The 25,069-nt window shown below is 33.8% G+C and overlaps 1 protein-coding gene across 1 annotated transcript in view; it reads right to left on the bottom strand.

Moving 5' to 3' along the window:
- Positions 1–328: 328 nt before the first annotated feature.
- PTEN (phosphatase and tensin homolog) overlaps positions 329–25,069 on the bottom strand; it is a 90,186-nt gene continuing 65,445 nt past the window's right edge. Inside the window, exons 6-9 of the mRNA XM_007470299.1 lie at positions 14,200–14,341; positions 9,130–9,296; positions 6,406–6,630; positions 329–3,809 (exon numbers count right to left, since the gene is read on the bottom strand). Of these exons, the coding sequence (XP_007470361.1) occupies positions 3,624–3,809; positions 6,406–6,630; positions 9,130–9,296; positions 14,200–14,341 (720 nt within the window). The 3' untranslated portion in view covers positions 329–3,623. The remainder of the gene's footprint in view (positions 3,810–6,405; positions 6,631–9,129; positions 9,297–14,199; positions 14,342–25,069) is intronic.

Genomic DNA, 25,069 nt, shown 5'->3' with positions numbered 1-25,069 from the left:
GCACAATTTTTCAACACTCGTGAACTTTTTAGGATTAGCATATTATTTAATGTGCTTGAAACAGGATATTAAGTGTTGACTAAGACACTAAAAAAGCTAAATGCCTCTCTCAAACATGAGTAGACTGATACTCTACTCCCAAACTGACAAGAGCCCATGTATTTATATAACTGTAGGCTTTGAAGGACAGCAGGGAAAAAAAAAAAGCAACAAACCTTACAAAAACTTATTAATCACATTTGGCTGCCCATCATTTAAAATGGCAATAAATCTAATCAATTTAAATTATAAATATTAAATATTCTCATTTAATAAAACACCCACACAATGACAAGAATGAGACTTTAATCAGTTTTAAGTGGAGTTTATAACACTAAGAGATAAAGGGTTGTTAACAAACACAATAACAAATGGACATCTGATTGGTATGAGGCATTATCCTGTACACATCGTAATTTTTTGTGTATCCTCAGTGCATAGCATTTACACACAGAGCCACTGCTGCACAGCACAAGAGTATCTGAAGAGGCTGAATCAGAGTAAGGCTGTTTAACAGACTGAAATTTTTTAGTATATATATTCTATATGAAAACAGATTGAACTTTTGAACTGGCAGGGTAGAAGGCAACTCTGCCAAACACTGCAGTTAAAGCCCCCACTTTAGTGCACAGTTCCACCCCTTCCATCTGCATGCATAACACATTAACAGTATTTAAAGGTAAACGAGGCACTTTGTGGCAACCACAGCCATCGTTATGAACATATTGCACAAATTTTCTAGAACTAAACAGTAACTTGTACCCTACTTTTATTTTTTAAAGCTGAAACATTTGATGCTGCCGGTAAACTCCACTTAAGTTTATAACCTGTGCCACAGCAAAGAATGGTGATGCTATTTATTCAACTACCCTTTAATAATTATGGCAAAAAATGTTCAAGAGGAGCTACAGAGGACTTGGGATGGTACAGGGCCCAATTGTAAGCTTTCTTAAAAGTGATGCCTTCAAGTAACTTCAGACATGTAAGCGGCTGCACATCCAAAAAGTCTAAGAAAACATTCCAGAAACTCAAAGAGATTACCTACAGAATGCATTTCAGGCTAATCATGAATACTGTCATAAATAAAGTTTTAATTAGGACTCAAAAACCTTTCAGTCATAGCAATTCTTGTCAAATTCTATGGGCGTGGTAACTGAAATAAAGGAGAGTATTATGTATAATATATATTTATATATATATAATATATATAATGCCATTTTTCCATTTCCAATGACTACACCATAAAATGTAAGCAAGGCTTCTCAAAAACACTGAAACATTCAAAATCAAAACCCTCATTCAGACCTTCACATTCCAAAGGAAAAATAATAACAGTGCAAAGCCCATTATAATGTCATTATTTATGACCTGGCCCTCCATGTTACATATTGGAACCATACAAGTTACGCTTTAATATACTGTGCCCAAAACTGTAACAAATAACAGTATTAATAACCATCTTCAAAACATGAATAGTTGATTTTCATTTTAGACAACAGTTTTCAGCTTTTATGAAAGACAAGGTGACATATAAATTTCAATGATGAGATCTTAGGAATAGGTGTCTCTAACTTTACCAATTTAACTTATGAGAGCAGTCAATCAATTCTCTATATATCAATGTTTAAATATAAATGTGTAAATCCTAACAGCTTTGTTAAAAATTTTAAAATTTGTTGAATGAAACTGATGAGGTATGGAAAACGTGTCAAGATTATTTACTAAGAATATTTTAGATGAAGTTCTGCCTAATCTATTTACCATCAAACTCTATAAATGCTGCTCTAGTAGGTCCTATGCAATCTGTATTTGTAAATTAACTAGGTCAGACCACAGCTAGTGAACAATTTCAGCACCAATAAGTTATTGAAAATGAGATTTTACACCATTAAGAAATAAATTGGCTAGATGGTCAAATGTTTCAAGGTCAAGGTATCATTTGAAAGATACCAAATTTCTGAGGGAAAAAAATTCTTTTTAATCATATCTTCACATTAACTTTACAATAGTAGCTGTGCTCTGCTTAAAATCGTATGCAGTCTGGGCATATCAAATATATGATATTTAAGAAGTGAAATTGAAGCCCTTGTCCTAACTCTAGCACTATGAAGAAATGATTCAACACTGCACATTTAAAAAAATCTATTCTTTCAATAGCAAATTGATAAAAGCATTATGTGGGACAATTTCTACTGAAAAAGTAAATGACATTATTTGTGCAGTGTTGAAAATTTACTGCAACTCTAATTTCCTTTTTAACACAAATAACGTCCTTTTAAATATAAACATTATATGTATTCAGTATTCAAGTAAAATTCCCTAACAGTTAATGACATTTAAAAAATGTGCAAAACTGCAAAACTCATTGTAATGAATGTGTAAGGTCAAAAGGGTGGAACGGCTGACATCTATTGGATTGAATAAGTGCATCATAAATCTTTAAAGGAAAAAAAACCGCTTACTGTAGAATCTCAAATTGAAATTTCCTGTGCAGCATTACAAAACATTTTATATTTAATGAGAAAAAAGAAGCTTTTAGGCAGCACATGAAGCATCCACAGCAGGTATACGATTGAGAACTAATAAAATAAATGTAAGTTGTTGACTGATGTAGGTAATAATAGCATCTGACTTTTAGCACTGGCCTTGATTACACAGGAGATGGAGCAGTCATTACAACTGAGAAAACATATTTAATAAATCATTGTCAATTTTTATAATGTTTCAAGCCCATTCTTTGTCGATAGCCTCCACATTTATATGGTTAAGTCATTGTTGCTGTGTTTCTTATCTATGACCACATTATTTTTATATCCCTTCATTTGTGGATTCTTAAGATGTTGTGGAAGGTTCATTCCTGTACCCCTATACAGATTCACTCCCTCTAGCTGCCTTTTCTAGCACCAATATGCTTAAAAAAAATAAAATGCACAAATAACAAGCAGTGACAGCGGCCAATTCCTCAAATGTCCAGATTAACAACTGTAGCATGCTAAAGAAAGGTGCGTGTAAATAGCTGGAGATGGTATATGGTCCAGAGTCCAGCGTAAAACATATTCCTTTCTGAGCATTCCCTCCATTCCCCTAACCCGAATACATGCATTAGAATGTAGCAAAACCCTTTAGAAACTCCTCTTAGCCAACTGCAAACTTATCTGTTGCCACAAGTGCAAAGGGGTAGGATGTGAACCTGTATATCACAAAGCTCTTTAGCCACTTCAGTTGGTGACAGAACACAAAATGAGAAATTCCTACGTATACACATCAGTCTGTCTCCACTTTTTATAAAACTGGAATAAAATGGGAAAGTGCCATCTTTATTTATCCTAATTGAATTTTAAATGTCCTTTTGACACAAAAAGGTATATACATGACACAGCTACACAACCTTTTTTCAACTGGACAACAAGTGTCAAAACCCTGTGGATGTATAGGGTAAAAGAAGATTGGTCAGGAAAAGAGAATTGTTCCTATAACTGGTAATCTGACACAATGTCCTATTGCCATTAAAAAAAAAGGTCCATTTTCAGTTTATTCAAGTTTGTTTTCATGGTGTTTTATCCCTCTTGATAAAAAAAAAAAAATCAGACTTTTGTAATTTGTGTATGCTGATCTTCATCAAAAGGTTCATTCTCTGGATCAGAGTCAGTGGTGTCAGAATATCTATAATGATCAGGTTCATTGTCACTAACATCTGGTGTTACAGAAGTTGAACTGCTAGCCTCTGGATTTGATGGCTCCTCGACTGTTTTTGTGAAGTACAGCTTCACCTAGAGAAAGAAGAGAAAGTATAAATGGGAAAATCCATAAATATGACTCATCTTAAATTACTTAAAGATACATATTTTTGACAGATTCATTTTTGAGTACTATGACACATATGATCTTTAAAGGGCCTTTTAAACGACCCTCTTCTTAAGATTTCCTACACTTTCTTTCTTGGTATATACTGAAAAGAAACTGGGATGTTAATATACTATATTTTTTAATAGGCATGTTACAAGCATTAACTAAATAATTCTGCAAAAGAAATGTATTGAGTTCTATAGTCCACATAATCTATTTTCAATCACGAAATTCAACTCACAAAGAGTTGAGTTCCAAAAGAATGTTTCACTTAACTACTTATCTAAAATTCAACGTATTTTCTGATACAAACAATACTAAAAAATATAGATACTACACTATGTAAAATACTGATTAACAATGACGGTTAGGATTCCATTCGCCCTAAAAACTTCACCGAAAGGGAGTAATAAGAAAGTTAATATCCTACAGTGCTCTTAACAGTGAACCAACAGCCTTATAGGCAGAGCTGAAATAACTGTCAAAACAACTCTAGGGCTTCCCTGGTGGCACAGTGGTTGGGAGTCCGCCTGCCGATGCAGGGGACACGGGTTCGTGCCCCGGTCCGGGAAGATCCCACATGCCGCGGAGTGGCTGGGCCCGTGAGCCATGGCCGCTGAGCCTGCGCATCTGGAGCCTGTGCTCCGCAACGGGAGAGGCCACAGCAGTGAGAGGCCTGCGTACCGCAAAACAAAACAAAACAACACAACTCTAAACGGTAGGTATCTATTTTAAAAGAGAGAAAGCTAATAGCTCAGAAAGGTTAGGGAACTCGCTAAAGGCCACATATCTAGTAGGTAGTGGATGTGGGATTTAAATTAGATCTGACTTCAAATCCTTTGATCATTCTATTATAACCTACAGCCCCTGCCCCATGATCCAAGAATCATTATCAATTTTTCTCCTTCTCTTACATCCAATATCCAATCCATCAGTAAATCCTTTTAGTTCTACCTTCAACTAGCCTCCCAGCTTTCATTCTTGCCCCTCTCGAGTCTATATTTTAAAGGAGGGGACAGAGTAAACTTTTAAAAACAAAATTCAGATTACATCTTTTCCGTGCAGAAAACACTCAACGTCTTCACACTTGGACTGATGTGCGTTAGTCAAAACAATTTCTTATCTACTGCTCCTCAAATAAACCAAGCTCACTCCTGTCTCAGGGCTTCTGCACCAGCTTTCCCTTCTTTTCCCAGATATTTGTATAGCTCACTCATATGTTTACTTATAACTGAAATAGTTTTTATTTGTAATTACAAATATAAAACCTCTTGCAATATTAAAACAGAAAACAATAAAGTTAGAGGAAGTCACATTTTAAAAGCTAATAATTGAGTAAAATATAGACAGAGAAATGAAAGTAAATGGAAACCTATGAACTCTAGAAGACACTACTGAACACTTTAAATATAAGATCTAAAGGCACTTATTATTAAATACATTTTCACTTAAAACAGGTAGCCCCCCCTTTATTTTTATTATTACTAGCAATATTCTTATAAGCTATGATTAGGTTTGCTACATGGTATAAAAATGGAATGAAGAGAGAATTTAAAAAGAGAAAGGAGGAGCGTATGGTGAAAGGAAGAGAGAAAAATGAAGTAGAATAAGAAACAGGAAAGGGGAAGAAAAAAATGGTAAACCACCATTTGGGAATGTTTACAAGTCAGCTTTTTAACCTGGAGAATTCTCCTCTACAAATATAAACAGAAATATACACATACATATCACATTTAGATAAAAGCAAAATGAACCAAATAATTCCATAATAAGAGGAAGCAGAGTTTTACAAAGAGAAGGAGAGGGGAGGATGACCAGAGGCCTTACAGAGCACATGAGATTGAAGCTAAGGTTAGAATGTGAGGGACAGCCACGTGAAGGGCAGGGAAAGGCCAAGGGTGGAGAGGTTCGGGGAGAAGGAAAAGAATTGTAAAGACCCGAGGCAGAAGAGTACATAGCATTTTGAAGAACTGAAAAGAGACCAGGTCTGAGAGTGAATCGCAGGGAGAGAATGTGGCTAGAGTAGACGCAGAAGGTAGTCCTGTGCTAAATTATGCAGTTTCCTGCAGGTCACATCAGAAAAGCACAAGGTCTTTAAAAAATATACACAGGAGTGATGCAATCAAGTCATTTTTAAGATCACTCTAAGGAGTTGAGAATAAACTGGAGGGGACAAGAGTAAAAGCAGTGAGAACATTCCATAGGAGTCATTCCCAAAGGGCTGAGTTCCTTTCCACTTCTTTTTTCACCTATTCCTACTTCATATCCAACTTACTTAAATCCCCTCCCTAACCTATGCCCCAGATTTCACCAACTATAACAAAGAATAGGGTAAGGAAACTATAGCCTTTTGACTCTCTGTGCATTGGATTTCATTGACTTACTGCTAAATAAACAATGCTTATGAATATACGTAATTTAAAAATTAGCCAAGCAAGTCTTTCACCAGCTACACACCTAGAATAAAACAAACACACACACAGAACCACTCACCAACTCCTCAAAATGTTTTTAACTGACCTTAAAATTTGGAGAAAAGTATCTGTTGGCCTTGTCTTTATTTGCTTTGTCGAGATCATTTTTTGTTAAAGTGAGTACTAGATATTCCTTGTCATTATCTGCACGCTCTATACTGCAAATACTATCAATTTCTTGATCACATAGACTTCCATTTTCTACTTTTTCTGAGGTTTCCTCTGGTCCTGGTATGAAGAATGTATTTACCCAAAAGTGAAACATTTTGTCCTAAGAAAAAAAAACAGACATAAAATTTTTTTTAAAAAGACAATGTTACTTATATTCAACATTTGCCCTAAGAAGTGAACAAATTATGCCGCGTCTCATTAATATTCTGAATAAAGGTAAACACAAAGACTAATACTGGGCAATCTGTGGGTTACCTGTTGCATCTAATTCACATAGGATTTTTCCTTTAATTCAAATCTAGACCAAAATGTAATTCCACAAGCTCGAAAATAAACTTACTTTAATACTTGAAGTAAAATATCTCCTTTTCTAGTCTAACACTAGCTTTTAAAAGTGTTGAGTTTATATGTATATATTAAAAAACCCAGAAATGGATTTAATTTTGTTTCAACAAGCTATTACAAAATTTACCTTACCAAAAGTTCTTAAAATGTCACTACAACTTCCCAAGGAAGCAAGGCAGATACACTTTTACTTCTACAGCAATACAAACATTAAGTGGCTCCAGTTTCTTGCATGACAATGTATGTTTGAAATTTTTCATAATACAATATGGGGGGGGGTAAGAACTTCAACTCTTTGTTGTTATAAAATGCCTATTTTTAAAAAAATCACTTATTAACTAATAATGAGGTCTTGTAAATCAAAAACCACCAACATTACTTCAAACCTTTCTTGACCATTACTTCAAACCTTTCTTGACCAACATAGAAAATGTTCTCTTAATTAGTGGAACTGGCCTGTATGCTTTATTTGACAATTAATGATGTATAACCCCATGACACCTTATCTGGTACCTTGAACTGCCATTTAAATCTTTTATTTTAATTTATCTTCAAGTTTATTTTCCCAGGAAGATGGTAAGACCCTTAAGTAACTTACGTCTTAAATGTCTTTGTATCTTTTAACAGTACCTAGCATAGCAATTTTATATGTGGTAGTCTTTGAAAATATTATTAATTTCAATCATTTTAGCAAAGTTACTGGGTTAGTAATAACTAGACACATATTTTACTTAGAGTCAGAAGAAAATAAGCTAGTAGAATTTAAATTTCAAAAAATGTAGATTCTGCTAATGTACTGATTATAGTAAAACTGTTCTTGTTTAAATCAGAACAAACATAACAGGCAAGGAAAATCACATAAAATGGAAATAAATGTAAAGTAATTCAAGATACACAAATTATAAATATTTAACTTAATCTTCAATTTTACATGTGTTAATATAATGTATAGGTGATAAGAACTAGAAGAATAAGAATTAGTACACTCCTAAACATAGAGGGAAACAGTGATACAGGTGCCTATTTTTAAAAGCAAGACATAAAATCTTATGTGTACCAGTCTTACAGTGAATAGAAGGAAAAAAATTACTTACCTTAATTTTAAAACATTTGTTAACACTTCGTAGATTATTGAAAAATATATTTTCAAAGTTACTGAGATATACTTAACTTTTATTTATACAGAACATGTAGGAAATGGGTTTCTGGTGAAAAAAAAATCAGTTTTACATTTTGTGATTTTCCAGCTACCTGGATTCTGGATAAAGGAAATTATTTTGACTTGTCAAAAGAAGTATAGAGGTTAAAATTTTTGTAGTAAGTGAAGCTTCCTCTTATTTTCTCTCAAAAAAAAAAAAAAGGCTAAAATTCAGGAAAATGAAATCAATCCTATTACAGAGACTGTCTAAAGATTAGAAATACACTATCTGGTATGTTTAAGGAGGCAGTAACAATATACACAGCTAATGTTTTTGTTCATTACTACCTAAAAATTCTGCACCTTAGGTTCACCTTAAATGTTCACACTTAATATTTTAAACCACCACAGTTTGTTTTAAAATGAGCCCCTGCATTCTCTAAATATAGCTCAGTGAGATGCAAACCTCACTAACTTTCTAAACCTGCATATTTAAATAACACCACACTTTTTCATTCTTTATTACTTCCTCTTCATATTATTTCTCTCCTAACTAAAAATCAAAATACTCAGTAAATTTGAGGAAGCTAAATATAAAATGACCCAGTCTCAAGAAACATTAACCAAGATGGGGGAAAAGTGGTTTGTGTCATTACACAAGACCACAAAACAGATTTTATTTATACATACAGACCAAATTTTTTTTTCAAACTCATGGTCCCATGTTAACTTCTCAGTAATTAATCATCCCTTCTAAAAGGACTGTAACTGATTGAATCGGATATGTATGCAATCTTTAATACTTATATAAAATTTATATGCATAACCTAAGTTAAGGAAAATTCATCTCAAATTATAATGCCACATGGCTGTTTCCTTCTAATAGGACTATTTACCATTAATAATGGCTCACTGATGCCATAGTAAGCAAAGCATGTGCAGATCTAATAGAAAATAATTCATGATTCATTAGATGTCAGTCATAAAATACATGTTTTAGTCTCTCCTTACAGAAATGACTTCTGCCTAACTACATGCTTTAAGCAAAAGATCTGAGGTTACTATTCAAGGTATGGCTATTCTGGAAATTTTTCCCAATAAAAGTAAAGTGCAAACCTTTTTTAGCATCTTGTTCTGTTTGTGGAAGAACTCTACTTTGATGTCACCACACACAGGCAACGGCTGAGGGAACTCAAAGTACATGAACTTGTCTTCCCGTCGTGTGGGTCCTGAATTGGAGGAATATATCTTCACCTTTAGCTGGCAGACCACAAACTGAGGATCTGCATGGTCAAATACATAACTAGTATCACTTCACAGGAAATACCTTTAACTGTCAAACTGTCAAAAGCTATTTTGATGATTAATATCAGCAATATACACAAAGTAATTCTGCATCTTTAACCCCTGATCTAAAACAAATCAGTGGATAGAAAATAATAAATAGATAGCTAAATAAAAAAATAAATACATAAATAAAACAAATCAGCAGAAATAAACTAGGGCAAAATAAAATCAATACAAGGTTTTCCCTAATTTGAGCCTTCAACATAAGGTTCTATTACCGGTATTAAAGTCAATTCTATTTCATAAATAGTAAGTACCAAGACTGGACTTCTAGCACTGTACAGTAATATCAAAATTTCAACATTACAATAAATGAACTGCATAAAAAAGTAACTTTTAAAACAAGTATTTGCTGCAGTATTTTAAAGTCTCTACCACGGAAATAAAAACCACAAAATACCAATCATTACACATTCACAAGAAGAGAATATATAACAAAGGTATAATATATTCCATAAGCACAAGTTTCAATATTTATAAAAATATTAACAATAATTAATTTTACTTATAACTCATATTTTATTTTTAAAGGTATATAAAGCCACCACCACAAGAAACAGGAGGAAAGAGATTTGAAATGTCTGCAAAGAAATGCAACAGACATCAAGTACAAATTACAGCCCAACCCCTCTTTCTCCAAAACACACTCCATTTTCATTAACAAGTATTTTGGCTTTGACCCATGTGTGTTTTAAAATAACTGGTAAAATATGACCTCTCAAGATGTATCATGCTTATATTAGCAACGCAACTAAAAGGCAGGTAAGTGTGAACAGGCAAGGATTGTGTTTTTTATTTTTAAAAATCTACTCATAAATACATTTATGCCTAATGACATTAATGGCAGAATTTAAAGTCATGAACATTAAGATCCTAGGACTTTAAAAACTTTAAGTTACGTAAATAATTTGACAAAGTATAATTCATTTGTAGTATGCCAAGTTCAAAAACAAGAGTTCATTAGAAAAAAAAGTAATTAACCTGAGGAGGTAAGAAGTGGGTCTTGAAGTTTCAAAACATACCAAGATAATCAAGAAATAAAAACATAAGCTTGCATAAAGTGCATGAGAAATACATATATATAGACATAAAGTTCTCAGCACCAAAAGGCATCATCCTTAAAGACAAAAAAAAAGAAGTTATCACATTCTTTATCAATGTGACCAACAACTGAGGACAAGGCAAAAAGCTTATTCAGGCTAAATAAATTTTCCAGTGTAATAAACACCTACTGGCTCATCTATATAATACCTAAAGAGGTATCATCAATCACATAATAAATAGCAGGCTTCATAAAAGCATGAGGGATTATTCCAATATGGATTTGTGAGACATTTATCATGAGAAAAAGGAACTCTAAAAAAGGGAAACATTACACTAACAACCTGTCAATAATTTTCACTTCCTTGACTAAAGATTCAAAGTACAAGGAGCTACTTTACAAGACTTTATTTGATACTGAAAATTTCACTGGGAAGCCTAGCTTGAAGAAGCAAATAAACAAGGTATGATTTCAAAGCTGTGATAAAAATCAACCAGGAGGGAAATGCCTTGCAATCTTATTAATTCAAACTCCACTAATTCAGAATCTGATAATCCTGATCTTAGGACTTTAAAAAGCAAATTAACTGTGCAAGCCAGATTTCAATTAAACTACATCTAAAATGTGTACCTTCAAGAACTTTAGAATTATATAAACAATTGATAATCTAATTAGAAATTAATTTTTTGAGGAAATATCTAAGCAACACTAAGCTAAAACATTTTAATAAAAATAAGTAGAAAATATTTCTTCAAATCACTAAAGAAAATAATTTTCTTTACAGTATGAATTTCACATTTTAGATAGATAAGACCAAACTTAACAGTTGTCCAACATTAGTATGGTTCTTTTGACTTCTAAGACACAACTCTGAGATATATATCTTTGATATGATCGACTGAAATGAAATGAAGAAATGAAATGAAGAGACTAATACGTAGCAGACAAAAATTACAATTAAATTTTCTTGGATATATGCATATTGATATAGTATGAGAGAAAAATCACACTGGTCATCTTTTATTAACTTTTTCAACCCTTTTAGATACACAGAAGATAGTAACCTTTCCTTTATTTAGAAATATTAAGACAATACTCAAATAAGAAAAAGGCTGTTAACCCCTGACAACTTTGCAGAAGATACTTTATTTTCACATGGTTTGTTTTCTTCACTGATTCCTCTTCCTCCTCCTGAACCCACACTGTTACAAATCCTATTTGTCTCAGCCCTCACCCTGTTTTCCTCTGAACCTTCCCATCTTCTAGCCCCACGCCAAATTTACATGGAAGGCTTAACTACTATGTCTCTTTCATAATGCTTCTCAAAATATCAGGTATATCTCTCACCTAAGTTCAAATCCATACTTTCAAGTACCCACTAAATATCTTCATGTAAATAGCTCACCTTTACCTGATTTACAACATGTTTAAAACCAAAATATCAACATTCATGTCTCCAAGTCTCAGTTAGATTCCCTTTTCTCTCTTCCCTTTTCTGTGAATTATTCACCTGACCAGAATAAAAACTTCGACAAAATATTTAGATATAAATGGCAAAAGAAAAACTAAGCACATCTCATTTGATTGCCCAAGCAAAGCACATCTGGCTTAAAGCAAGTCACATAACTGCTTTCCTTTCCACCATTTTTCTCCCTCTTGCAATCACTACCTTCTACAAAACTATACCTAAATACAGCTTATTAAGCCTCTAGTATGACCACTGACACCACAGTATTTATCAAATCAAGTCCGATATGCCCATTTGGAGTCCTCCAACAGTCAGCCACACATTCTGTTCCTATTCTATTCTCCATCTCTATATTTCTTGTCTAGCTCATTTCCTTCTGCTGTGCTTCAATTCAAGCTATTTCCTATTGCCTGTAATACTTTCTTTGGTTTTAAGGACAGTCTAAACTGTATGCTTTCTCAAATGTTCAATAAAGAGCTGGACTTTCTTCATGAAACTATTTGACAATCCCCGCAAACTTGATTTTTCTAAATATACCATTTATGATTTATACATACAACCTCCCATTAGTTATATATTACTTATACTACAGCTTCACTACATAGTATTAAATCATAGTGCATAAACAGAGAACTAGCAAATTGGTAAAGATTAAAAAGATTTCAGTAGTAAGTTGAGAAGTTTAAATGTAATACACTGAGAGATCCAACACACACACACACACACACACACACACACCATTTAAATGTAGAGCAGAACTGACAGATGTTTGCTAGAGAGACCAATGTGAAAAAAAATATATAGTAGATAAGATTATTGAATTGAATGTTCTCTCTCCCTTATTATTTCTCTAATATTTTATACCTTACCATTTGGCTCTTACAGTGATATCTAATACTATAGGAATAGCACTCGAGCGTGAGCTTTTTTATTTTCTTCCTTTTCCCTTCTCCACTATAAATCTAAAGTTCCTGTGCCAATCATCTCTGATAGCCTAGTACCTTGTACTCAGGAGTTTTAAAAATTGTACTGAGATGACAAAAGCATCAGTGAGGTCTCTTAGAAGCCTTTCATATGCTGTGTTAATAGATCTGTGGTCTCTGATAAAGTTATTTGCCCCAAGAATACAGAGAAGATCTAAATGAAGGTGATCACACCTATCTGACAAAGATAAACAACATCAAGAAATTAATTCCCTAGGTATAAATTAAGGTCAGAAAAATTTTAATTACATAAATACTGTCAAGAAGCAAACTTTAAGCTAAAAACTGAAACCATCAACAAATTGCAGAATATCACTGAAATATTATTAGAGGTATTAGAAAAAATAATACAGTGGTATCTTATCTAGAAACTACAAAATTGTATGCTGAATAAATAAAACACAGTTCTTAAACATGAAAACATGACTGATCACTTCCAAGGCAGAAACTAATATAAAAAACTCTGTAACAGAAAAAAGCAGCAACAGTCTGGTCTTCTACAGGGCTGAACAATACTTCCTTCCATGCGTTCTCCCTTGACTACCTGCTTTGGGTCAAAGTATTAAGGTTCCTATCAGTTTAGCTAAGAACTCTGGCGAACAGCAGAGAAGCAGAACAGGACCAGGGTGACTGAGGTAGGCTTACAGAGGTTAGGGTAAGAGAGAAATAAATTAGAGACAGACATCAATGACATGATCCTTATTTAGTACTTTTCTAGGAAGTTTCAGATTTCAAAATATCTTCATATTGTTGATGAGCAAAGACAAAGAGAGGTAGATGATGTGCCCTCGGTTATATAGCACATTAAGGACAAATCTAGCACTGGAACTCCGATCTAAATCCAGGTTTTCTCTAATACTCCACACACACTGAATCTACCCTATTCATTCAATATACTTCAGCTTGTTGCCATCTCTTATCATCGTTTTCTTTTTCTTGTCCCTATCACCATTACTATTAATATCTAGTCTTACTAAGATATCAAGGAATTGGTCCTTGCCCTAACACCAGTAAAGGGATGAATCCCAATGCTACTCTCATGCTGATGGGACAGGTTATTTTAGTCATCTAGTCAGAATATAGGCTGCATTTGGTAGCTGCAGCACAGAATATTTCTTTCATAAATATAATTTGGCTTCAAAGACATTAAAACCCAATGGTCTTAGCTTCCATAGCCCAATGTGCTAAACAACTGAGCTAATTAATTAGTTTGGATACTTAAGAAATATACAAACCTGCATAAATTTTAAGTGTGGTAAATTTCTTTTTAGACTTGTATATAAACTTCTAGCTATGTTAAGAAAAGTGTTCCAGTACATCAAAGGATGAGAATTTAGAGCACTTACTGCAAGTTCCGCCACTGAACATTGGAATAGTTTCAAACATCATCTTGTGAAACAACAATGCCACTGGTCTATAATCCAGATGATTCTTTAACAGGTAGCTATAATAATATACATAGCGCCTCTGACTGGGAATAGTTACTCCCTGGTGGACAGAAAAAAAAAGAAAAGCCAAATTCAAAAGAAAAGTTCCATTATAGTTATTTCACTAAATCATTATGGTAACTGGGTTGTATCCATCGAAGAACATATATACATTAGAAATTTGACCTTAAATGATTTAATACTTAAATCCAGCTCGGTAATAGAGTAAATCAAAGCAACATCAATATAAAGGAAACATCAGAATAACTTTTCTCCCTTAAAATACAATTATCATAACACCCCCATCTATTCAATGGTCACAACAATCTCTGACCCATGTACCCAATAAGCAAAGGCCACTGCATAGCCAAAGTAACTGTCAAAGGCCTCTGCACTACAGCTGTGCTCTTTACATGTAGGGTTCCCCATAAGCATGTACAGATTCTTATTAAACACAGAATTCCTCAAAAACTTGGATACCTACTTTCCAGGCAAAAGCATATCAGAATCAGCAAGTCAGATAAAGGCATATTGCCTTTAGGAGGCAGAAATAGCAGCAGCAAAAAGTGATGCTGGCTATAGAACCCAACAAAAACAAGAGTATGCAGTTGACATAAATGTATGCAATAGTTTGATAACAAAGGTACTTAGAGATGTCCCTGAGCTACATACACCTCTTTGCATGTAACCAGGGAAATACATAATGTTTTAGAAAAGTTAAGTATTACAGTGCGAAAAATATATACAATTCATGTGGTGTTTAAATGGGGACCCTGACTTATCTCAAAAAAAAAAATCTACTGTGTGCAGCAATGTACTCACTAATGATGCTGAATAAGTGAGGTATTAGGGAACTTATCTAAGGTTTCTTTTCCTATTACATGATATGACTTCAGAATAATTTAAGCATTTAACTTAGAATTTGCAATATTTTTCTTTTAGATGTTATACTGGCATATAAATATGCCAATGTGTTAAAAACTCTGGACATAAAAAGTTTTCTTTCCCCAATGAAAAGTAGAAAGTACATTTACGTGAATTTAAAGAAAAGCATGTTGAATGGCAGGTATATAGGTATTTGTTTCAGTATTCTTGGTTCTTTTTTAAAGGTCAGCATGATTTTATTACAATTTAAAAAATACATAAAATGCCAAATAATGGATAAAAGCCATTTCATGGGCTTCCCTGGTGGCGCAGTGGTTGAGAGTCTGCCTGCCGATGCAGGGGACACGGGTTCGTGCCCCGGTCCGGAAGGATCCCGCATGCCGCGGAGCGGCTGGGCCCGTGAGCCATGGCCGCTGGGCCTGCGCGTCCAGAGCCTGTGCTCCGCAACAGGAGAGGCCACAGCAGTGAAAGGCCCGCGTACCGCAAAAAAAAAAAAAAAAAAAAAAAAAGCCATTTCAAATCAGGACTAATGATCTAAGATTTTGGCTATAGTACAAAAATCATATAATCAGAAGACTTGGATTTGAATGTTGACAGTCAAAACACAAACTTTGTTTCTGCAGGAAAATGAAGACAATACCATCTTCACAGGATTCTCATGAGGATTAAACACTAAACGCAATTAGACAAAAGCATGCTAAAACAACAGAATGTTACAGAAATCTGAATCAGCAGTTTGAGAAATTCTACCTACGTTTAAGGTATAATTTTGGAATTGCTGGATTTTTAGTTCTACATATTTTCTTAAAGAAATGGCAATAAAATAGTGTTGCTTTGAATAGCTGCTACAAACATTAATGCTAAAAATTATCATTGAAGTTTAAAAAGTGTTTAAACTTAAAATTATTTTTTATACATTACTTAATGCCATTTCAGCAAAAAAACTTATTCATATGTATCAAGATAAAATACAGAACAGCAAAGCAGGTTGGGGGAAACAGCAGACAGAAGATGGGTGGGTGGGAGGGAATCTTTTTTGAACCATGTGTATTTATAATCTAGTCTAAAAATTAAAATTAAATAAGATTTTAAAAATTAAATCAATGGAAGTCTACTAGACGACCAAGCTGTCAAGTTATTTACTGGGGTTTAGTGGTATGATAGATGATATATTTTCTCTTTATCTCCATTCTTGGTGTAAGTTTGCATGAAATAATTAAAAGGTTTTCAAAGCTTTAATTTTACTCAAGTAGCAAGTGACTGGTAGCGTATCTATAATGCAAGTGTTTATACACCCAGTTAATCCTTAACAGAAAGGCAAATGTGTAGAGAAACAGTGTTATAAATCTGTTAGTTCTCACCAGCAGATTAATAATTAATGTGTAAATACAAGATGAATCAAAATTATTGACACAATTCAAAGAAAAATGGTGAAAAACATAATTGCAAATTTATTATTTTACTATCAAATTATGCATAATTAGTCTTTTGTACCTTAACTTTGCAATCCTTACCTACCTGTTAGCTTACCGGCACCTCAAATTCAATGTGTCCAAATTAACAGAAATTAAAAAGTTGGGGAGAAATCAAAAGCTTTACAGACAAGCAAAAGCTGAAAGAATTCAGCACCACCAAGCCAGTTTTACAGTTTTATATTAGATCTTGATATCTGGTAATGAATAAACTCTTGTTTTGTTTTCCTTAAAAAAAAAAAAAGTTTGGAAGGCCCAAATGTGTATGGACCATAGCCCTTAATGTGTTGTCCTCACTCTGTTCTCATCTCTTACAGCCATCATGCACACTTACTAAAATTTAATTAACAATACAATGTATTGTACAGAATACACTGTAATCTAGGATTCGAAATGAGTAAAACTTCCACACTAAGTTGACAATGTGATTTGTAACACTTCAAATACCATATTTCCTGAATGCATACACTGAAAACAATGATTCATGTGCATGTTTTACATACAGCATCTTGAATATTAAGATTAAATTTAAATATATATCTTTTAAAAAATCTGAGAAATGAACTTTTTACTGATCTTCAAAAATTCTACATATCTGAAAAGAGGGCTGACCTTTAAAGCTCTTGAAGATTAAAAATTACTACATTTTCAAATTTTCCATTATTTCATTTAAATTAAGACTAATAAAAATCAATTCTATTCTTGAATCAAGAATTCTTAAGCTAAACTGATCTATAACTATATCCCAAAAATATAGTTCTATTCTCTACCACTAACTGTGAAGAAAAATACTTATATTCTTAACTTTTTCCCTCAAGTAAAACTTTCAAAACATTCTAATTTTAGCTAAACTTAGCATTCTTCAGATTGACTTAGCATCATATTCCTGGCCATCATCTCAAAAGGCAGCCATTGCTTCTTCAATTCCCTTATATTCACAGACCAGGAGGATATTTGGTGTTCCTCCCACTATTCCTTCCAATCCACTTTTCCACTGTCTTTACTCAGTCTCACCTATTCCAAATCTGTATCATTCAATAACTCTTTCTTCTGTTATGCACTTATTAACACTTGACTATAATGATTTCAGCATTTTAAAACCTCTCTTCCTGTCCTGTCCCAAATATCTTCCTCAAAGAACTAAGTTCCCATCTTACTGGGAACCCTGAGGTCACCCGATGTGAGCGCCCTCAAAATTATTTTCTCTCATCTTAAAATCTTTTCAGTCCTGATATTTTCTAACAGTGTCTCTTCATGTTCACATTGGTTCCATTTTTGCAAGTGTTCTATTAATTTTCTCCTCTCTGGCTTTTGCCTTTATTCTCTCCACCTGTCTCCTCCTAATGAAAAAGCTCAGGTAATGCTTATCCTTTATCCAAAACAAGCAAACAATTCTAAGACAAAAGACCCACACTCTCCCCAAAATCTTGTCTCTCTTTCAAACTATCATCTTCTCTCCACATATAAACTCTTGAGAAGCCTCTGTTCCTTACCTCTTGGAAATCTGTTATTATGAGGCTGATTTCTAAATGGTCATTAGTTCTTAATGGTCATTAATGGTCATTTCCTACTGTTTTCTTATTATCATTGTGGCTCATTTTTTAGCTGCCATTTTGAAAACTCCCTGTTCCTTCCATAGGATACACTCTCTAAAGGTTTTCTCCTGGGACTTCCCTGGTGATCCAGTGGTTAAGATTCCCCGCTTCCAATGCAGGGGGCAAGGGTTCAATCCCTGGTCGGGGAACTAAGATCCCACATGTGGTGCGGTGTGGCCAAAAACAATAAAATAAATAAAATAAAATAAAATAAAATAATAAAATAAAATAAAAATAAATAAAATATTTTTAAAAATAATAAAGGTTTTCTCCTATCCTTGCCAGCTATCTCTTCTCTTCTTGTCCCTAAATGCAGGTATATCTCAAAAAATTGATCTTAGCTATTCCCTCTTTATGTCAATCCTATCTACTCCACTGGTTTAATTATGTCTTACACATTAACTCCAAAACCTGTGTCTCTCAATATGATTTTGTTCCCAACTCCCAGTCCAGAATTTCCTACACTTGGACATTTCTAGCTGTAAATCTCAGAAGCACTTAAACACAACATATCCCAGAACTGAAGCTTTCACATTCTTGCACGGACCAACCTCTGTTATTTGTCGTTATACTCAACTCACTGTCTTCTCCAGCATCTGAGCCGAAAATCTATTCTAATACCATCACCATCGTTGAGTGAAGGAAACAATCTGAGAGACAGCAGTGATATACACAGGGTTATAGTAAAGAGAAGTGAGGGAACCCCAGCACTATGGCAATGGTCCAGGCAGCAGAGTCGAGGCAGAGATTGGAATATCAGTCAGCATATCAACTACCTGGCATACACACACACACACACACAAACAAACACATATGCACGTGTGTCTGCGTGCAGACACACACACACACTCCATGCAAAATGGAAGGCAAACCAGAGGCTAAGCTTGTTTAGAATACTCATACTCATGATTCCTTCACATCTACTCAGATGTCGAAATCCAGATTTTTTCTGTTTTAAAAAAATTTTTATTTTATATTGGACTGTAGTTGATTTACAATGTTCTGTTAGTTTCAGGTATATAGCAAAGAGATTCAGTCAAAAGCCAGATTTTGACTTTGAAATGCTTCTCAAAATACCAGTTCTGGTTTTCTGTGGCCTTTCTATTCAGTCGCCTCCTGCAATTTTGCAATAGCCAACTGATTATCAGCCTTTCATTTATCTATTCTCCAATTCATTTTTTATGCTGCTTTTGGATTAATTTTACAAAAATATAAGATTAATCACATTACCAAATAATTCAAAATGCTAACTGGCTTCCCAGTGTCTACCCAAATAACAACAAATTTATCAAACACTATAATTCTTTAACAACCTGAAAATATAGCCTAACCTCTTTTTCCACTCTTATCCCTCACAACTCCCTTCCACGTACTCTTAACTTTTCGCCAAACCATTTAATTTCCCCCATATTATACTTTCTGGTTTTAAAAATGTTATCTTTATCATATTGAGGTAGAAGGGCTATGCAAGCAGTCATATGGGGAGTTTTACATACTTTCTAACACATGGACCAATTTAAATAACATAATTATTTGATGCTTCAAGGTCTGATAGCAGCCATCTGAAATTCAGTTCACATCAGGTACTTCTTGAGGGCTCCTATACATTTTCACTCTTGGATGGTCTATTCAGATTTTGGATTTCATCTTGAGGCATTTATTGTCCATTTTCCATTGAAATTTTCAAATTAATTAGCATATACCTGAATATAATTTTTAATGTCACTTCCACACTGTAGTTTTATCTCTTTTCTCAAACTTCCAACATCTGATTTTTTGTTTTCCCTCTCTTTTCTTTTTCCTTTGATTGGCTTAAAAAGAGATGTATTGATTTTATTGGCATTTTTTTTGTGTGTGGTACGTGGGCCTCTCACTGTTGTGGCCTCTCCTGTTGCTGAGCACAGGCTCCGGACGCACAGGCCCAGTGGCCATGGCTCACGGGCCCAGCCGCTCGGCAGCATGTGGGATCTTCCTGGACTGGGGCACGAACCCGTGTCCCCTGCATCAGCAGGTGGACTCTCAACCACTGCGCCACCAGGGAAGCCCTATTGGCATTTTTATACAGTGTTTGGATTTATTAGTTCAAACGGCTTACTGTTTGATAATTCATAAATTTATATTTTCATCTTTATTAATCCATCTATTTGTTATTATCTTAGTAATATCTAATATAAAGTTCTGTTTCTTCATTGTCCAAAAGTTATTTAAGTAAGTGGCTTTAAATTTCCAAATGGTTGATTTAGTTTGATTAAACTTGTTAACAAAATCTCTCATTCTATTGAATTGTAATCAAGGGATGAGGTTTATATATTTCTACTTGGAGGTGAGATTTTATGGTTGGCCTAATGAATTATTAATATTGATAACTGTTTTGTGAATGACAAAAGAAAGAAATATATTTTATGGGCTTGTATTATATTATTCAAGCCATCTATACATCTTCTTATTTTGTACCTTCCTGATCTTAAAGTACATTAAAAAAGATTTCTACTAGCATTGCTATCAATTTTTCTTAATTTCTTCCAGTTTTTGCTTAATATATTGTGATGTTATGTTTAGCAGTAAAAAGTCCATAACTGCTAAGTCTTCATTGTGGAGTGCACCCTGTGTTAAAATAAAATGACATTCCTGATCCAGTTTCACACATTTTGCTCTGCATCAATACTCTCAAATCATCTTCTTTAAGATGAATTCACAATCTAATTCCTCAGTTTAAAAAGTAATTTTCTACCTCAGTAAACTTTTCACTGGCACTTCTAAACTCAGAAATAATGTAGATGTTTTACAATGATAGTGTTTGCTTGAAGCTTGGAAATCCATGTTTCAGAGTGATCACAGTAAGATTTGTACAGGAAAGTAATTTAACAAAGGAAGAAATGTGGCTCTTAGGAATGCCAGTTCCTACAATGACAACATGTAACAGTAGTTATTGTATATTAAGCGGGATGCCAGACATTTTACATATATCCCTAAAACTACCACCACTTTACAAGATAGATCTCCTCTATTTTAAGGATAAGAAAACAGTCCTGGTGCACATAATCACCTTGTTCAAAAACAAGATTTGAACCTAAATATGAGTCTGATTCTAATTTTTTTTACTCCTACGTCCTGGGTTTTACTAACAGCACGCATACCAACTATGTAATCTGAAAGATTCACAACCTCTCTGAGCTCTTATTTTTCCCATCTACAAAAAATCTTCAAAGCTTAGAGTATTACAGTGCTTCAGTTCTATGAAACAAATTATAAGTAGTGTATTAAATAGTGGTACATGAACCACAGAATTCTTGAGAATAATATGAAGCAGAAAACTGATATTTTTATTATCCTTTCCCCTTTGGGATGCCATCTCTCTCCCTGTAGTTTGGGGGAGGGGGAGGGGGGCCCTATTCTTCAGCTTCAGATATATGGCTCAAGCCTCTGGTCAGAATGTTTGGTTCAGGGATGGGTACATGCCCTAATCCAGGTAAACCAGAACCTAAACTAGAATCTTTTGCTCAAATTGTAGCTCTCTTGCCATCGCAGTTGCTAAAGTAGACAGCATGTAAACCTGGAGCTACTACCTTGCCATTACTTGCAGAGTCTGCCTAAAAATAAAGTATATAAAGACAAAAAAAGAGAGTAGAGAGAGATTTCTGACACCTGTTAAGCATCTAGATTCAGGCCAGAGTTTTAGGGTTATATAAGCCAATAAATGTCTCCTTATGTTTCAGCTATTTTGAGTTGGGTTTCTGTGACTTGAAACTGAAAGAGTTATAATACATTATAACACAGTCACTTTTTTTTTCCTTTTTAAGTTTCTATTTCTACTTTGGGGATCAAAATAATAAAGAAAAATAATTTGGACAGGAGAACATAGAACAGTAGAAAGGATACTGGATTTGAGGTTAGGAGATATGGTTTTGAGTTGTTAGACAGAGAGATTAAATGACCTAGGACAAAATGATCTTTGCAGATCTGTTTTATCATTCATACTAAAATGGGTCTGAAATAATTGCTAAGGTCCTTCAAGGTATAAAACTCTTAAAATTTTATGAATATACAGATTGGATAACAGGCTTAAATACCATGTATTAGTGAAACACAGTTTAGCCCAGGAGAATTAATGTGTTAGAAAAAATAAGAATGTTATATTTGGAGGGTTTTTTAAGCCAAAAAAGAGGATAATTATAGCTTACTTTGTTTGTTTGTTCGTTTTTTTATATGCACTTCCATGTTTATTGTAGTTCACAATAGCCAAGATACAGAACAACCTAAGTGTCCATCAACAGATGAATGGATACAAATGTATATATACATACAATGGAATACTACTCAGCCTTGAGAAAAAAGGAAATTCTGCCATTTTCAACAACACCAATGGACCTTGAGGACGCCATGCTAAGTGACATATGTCAGACAGAGAAAGACAAATACTGTACAATATCCCTTATATATGGAATCTAAAAAAACAAAACAAACCCAAAAACTGAACTGGGAAACAGTAGAATGATGGTTACCAAACGCTGGGGGTGGGTGAGGGGATGGGAGAGATGATGTTTAAGGGTACATACTTACAACTAGTAGATAAATAACTTCTGGAGATCTAATATAAAGTACAGGGATTACAGACAACAAAACTACATTATAAACATGAAAAACTTGCCAAAAGACAAGATCTTATGTGTTCCCACCACTAGAAGAAATGATACTTCTGTGGCACAACAGATGTTAAGGCTACAATGGTAATCATACTGCGATATAAATGTATCAAATAAATATATTGCACATCTTAAACTTACACACTGTTTTATGTCAATTATATCTCAATAATTAATCAAGGAATAAATTAAAAAATAAAAATAAAAATGAAGCCTTAAACGGTTTTAAGCCCTACAGTAAAAAGGTACCCATTCATAAGTGTGTCCTTATCTCCTTAGATACAATTTTAGTCAACAACATTCTTAGTATCCAAATTTTTTTTAAGTTTTAAATGCTTCAGAATTGAAGGCTTCACATAAGACAAAGTTTTGTAACAAATAAATATTTGCAGAGCTGTTCTCAAGTGTCCAGCTATCCTGGCGTGGCATAGCAGAGAGTGCATATGTACTAATTCAAGTGTGTACTCTCAAACATTGCTCCTCCCCTGCCACCCAATAACAACAACAAAAAACAACCAATAAATTGTCACGAGTTTGTCAGGAAAACCAGAAAGAAGTCATAAATACATTTCTTTTCCTGTTACATCTACTTTGTTTGTTCTTCCTTACTTTGTTTTAAATGAAAAGAAAATGAGAAAATTTCATTAGGTTACCATATGGGGAAATTTAGTAAACAGATTAGAAAAAAATAATCTGATTATATATTAGAACATAAATTCATTCCTCAGAGACACTAGAAAATTTCCTCTTCTTGGGATCACTTAGAATAAAGTTAATATTTATTATTTCTAGAAGATAGAAGTCTTCATTAAAGGTAAGCTAATGAACTAACATAGAGAGATCATAATACATAAGAACTTTAATAACTGCTTCGAAAACAAACCCCCCCAAAAAAGAAAATCAAAGCCTCAAAATTTTTTCCTGAGAGTTTAATCAAAGAAAGTAAGTATTAATGCTTACTATACCTGCTACCATTCTAGAAGCAGGAAGACAAGAGAGAGAGAGGAGAGATTCTGGGTAAGTTTGTCATGTAATAGAAGTTTCTCTCTCTAAATTCAGAAATTTTGGGAATCTTTCCAAAATATACACTTACCCCTACCGGTAGGATGTTTTAATTCTTTATTCATAGTCTGTAATAAATATTGTGAGTTATCTACTTTAATTCTGAAGCATAAGTACAAATACAGACAGTGTAAGGCATAGATAGATTAGATAGGAAGCAACCCTAGGAGCTTTATTGGGGTGGGAACCATCGACAGTTCATTTTAGAGTAATTTGCCACGTGCTCATAAAGCAAAAGATCAAATATGCAAAGAAATGATTCCTAGAGAAGTATAACATAATTGCCTTCTTCTAAATTACTGAATAAGAAAGTCTTCCCTCAAGTAGTTACACCACTGTCAGAAAACTTTTTTTTTTTAAATAAGAGGCATCCGTTGTACTTTGACTTCTCTGCAACATTCAAATCCTCAAGTATTATCTGGGTATTTTACTAACACAGCTGCACATCTTATGGTCAGTTGGCACCCACCACTCTGCCATCTAATTTGTACCAAGTCTGTTGAGAAAAATGTCAAGACTCTACCAGGTTAATTTGAGAAGAGTCTCTGCAAAGTCTATAAATCTTCACCAAAAACATGACAACTGGCTCCTCTTTCTTCAAAACAAGAGGGAGGAGGGGAAGGTGGCGGGGGGGTGGGGGAGCGGAGAAGAGAAGGAAGAAGAGAAAGAGGGTGGGGGGGGGAGGAGGAGAAATATTCTGCTCCTATAAAAATGTCACCAGAACACAATTTTCTTCAGCTTCTTAGTGTTTCTCCTTAGTTAAAATTAAGGCTACAAGCAAAAGAACATTAAAGACATTTCTAATAAAATTAATCCTACACAAAATGAAAAACTGATAAAATGTACACATCTCCTATAATAGTGGTTCACAATTACAAAAATGCAAATCTACAGACACAACTTAAAATACTGGTAAGAGAATAAATCTCTCTAACAGATATTTCAAGAATAAAACTACTTTGGTTAATCAATTATATTTATTATCAGATAACTTATTTCTCTGGAAGAATTCCACAGCTGTATAACAACAGCTCTACCATGCTCAGCTAAGTTTTCTAATGATAAGTTATATTCATTAAAGGTTAAAATATATATATATATATATATATATATATATATATATATATATTTT

This window comes from Lipotes vexillifer, unplaced genomic scaffold (genome assembly GCF_000442215.2).
Source record: "Lipotes vexillifer unplaced genomic scaffold, Lipotes_vexillifer_v1.1 scaffold690, whole genome shotgun sequence".
Taxonomy (NCBI): domain Eukaryota; kingdom Metazoa; phylum Chordata; class Mammalia; order Artiodactyla; family Lipotidae; genus Lipotes; species Lipotes vexillifer.
This window is presented reverse-complemented; position numbering and strand designations above follow the sequence as displayed.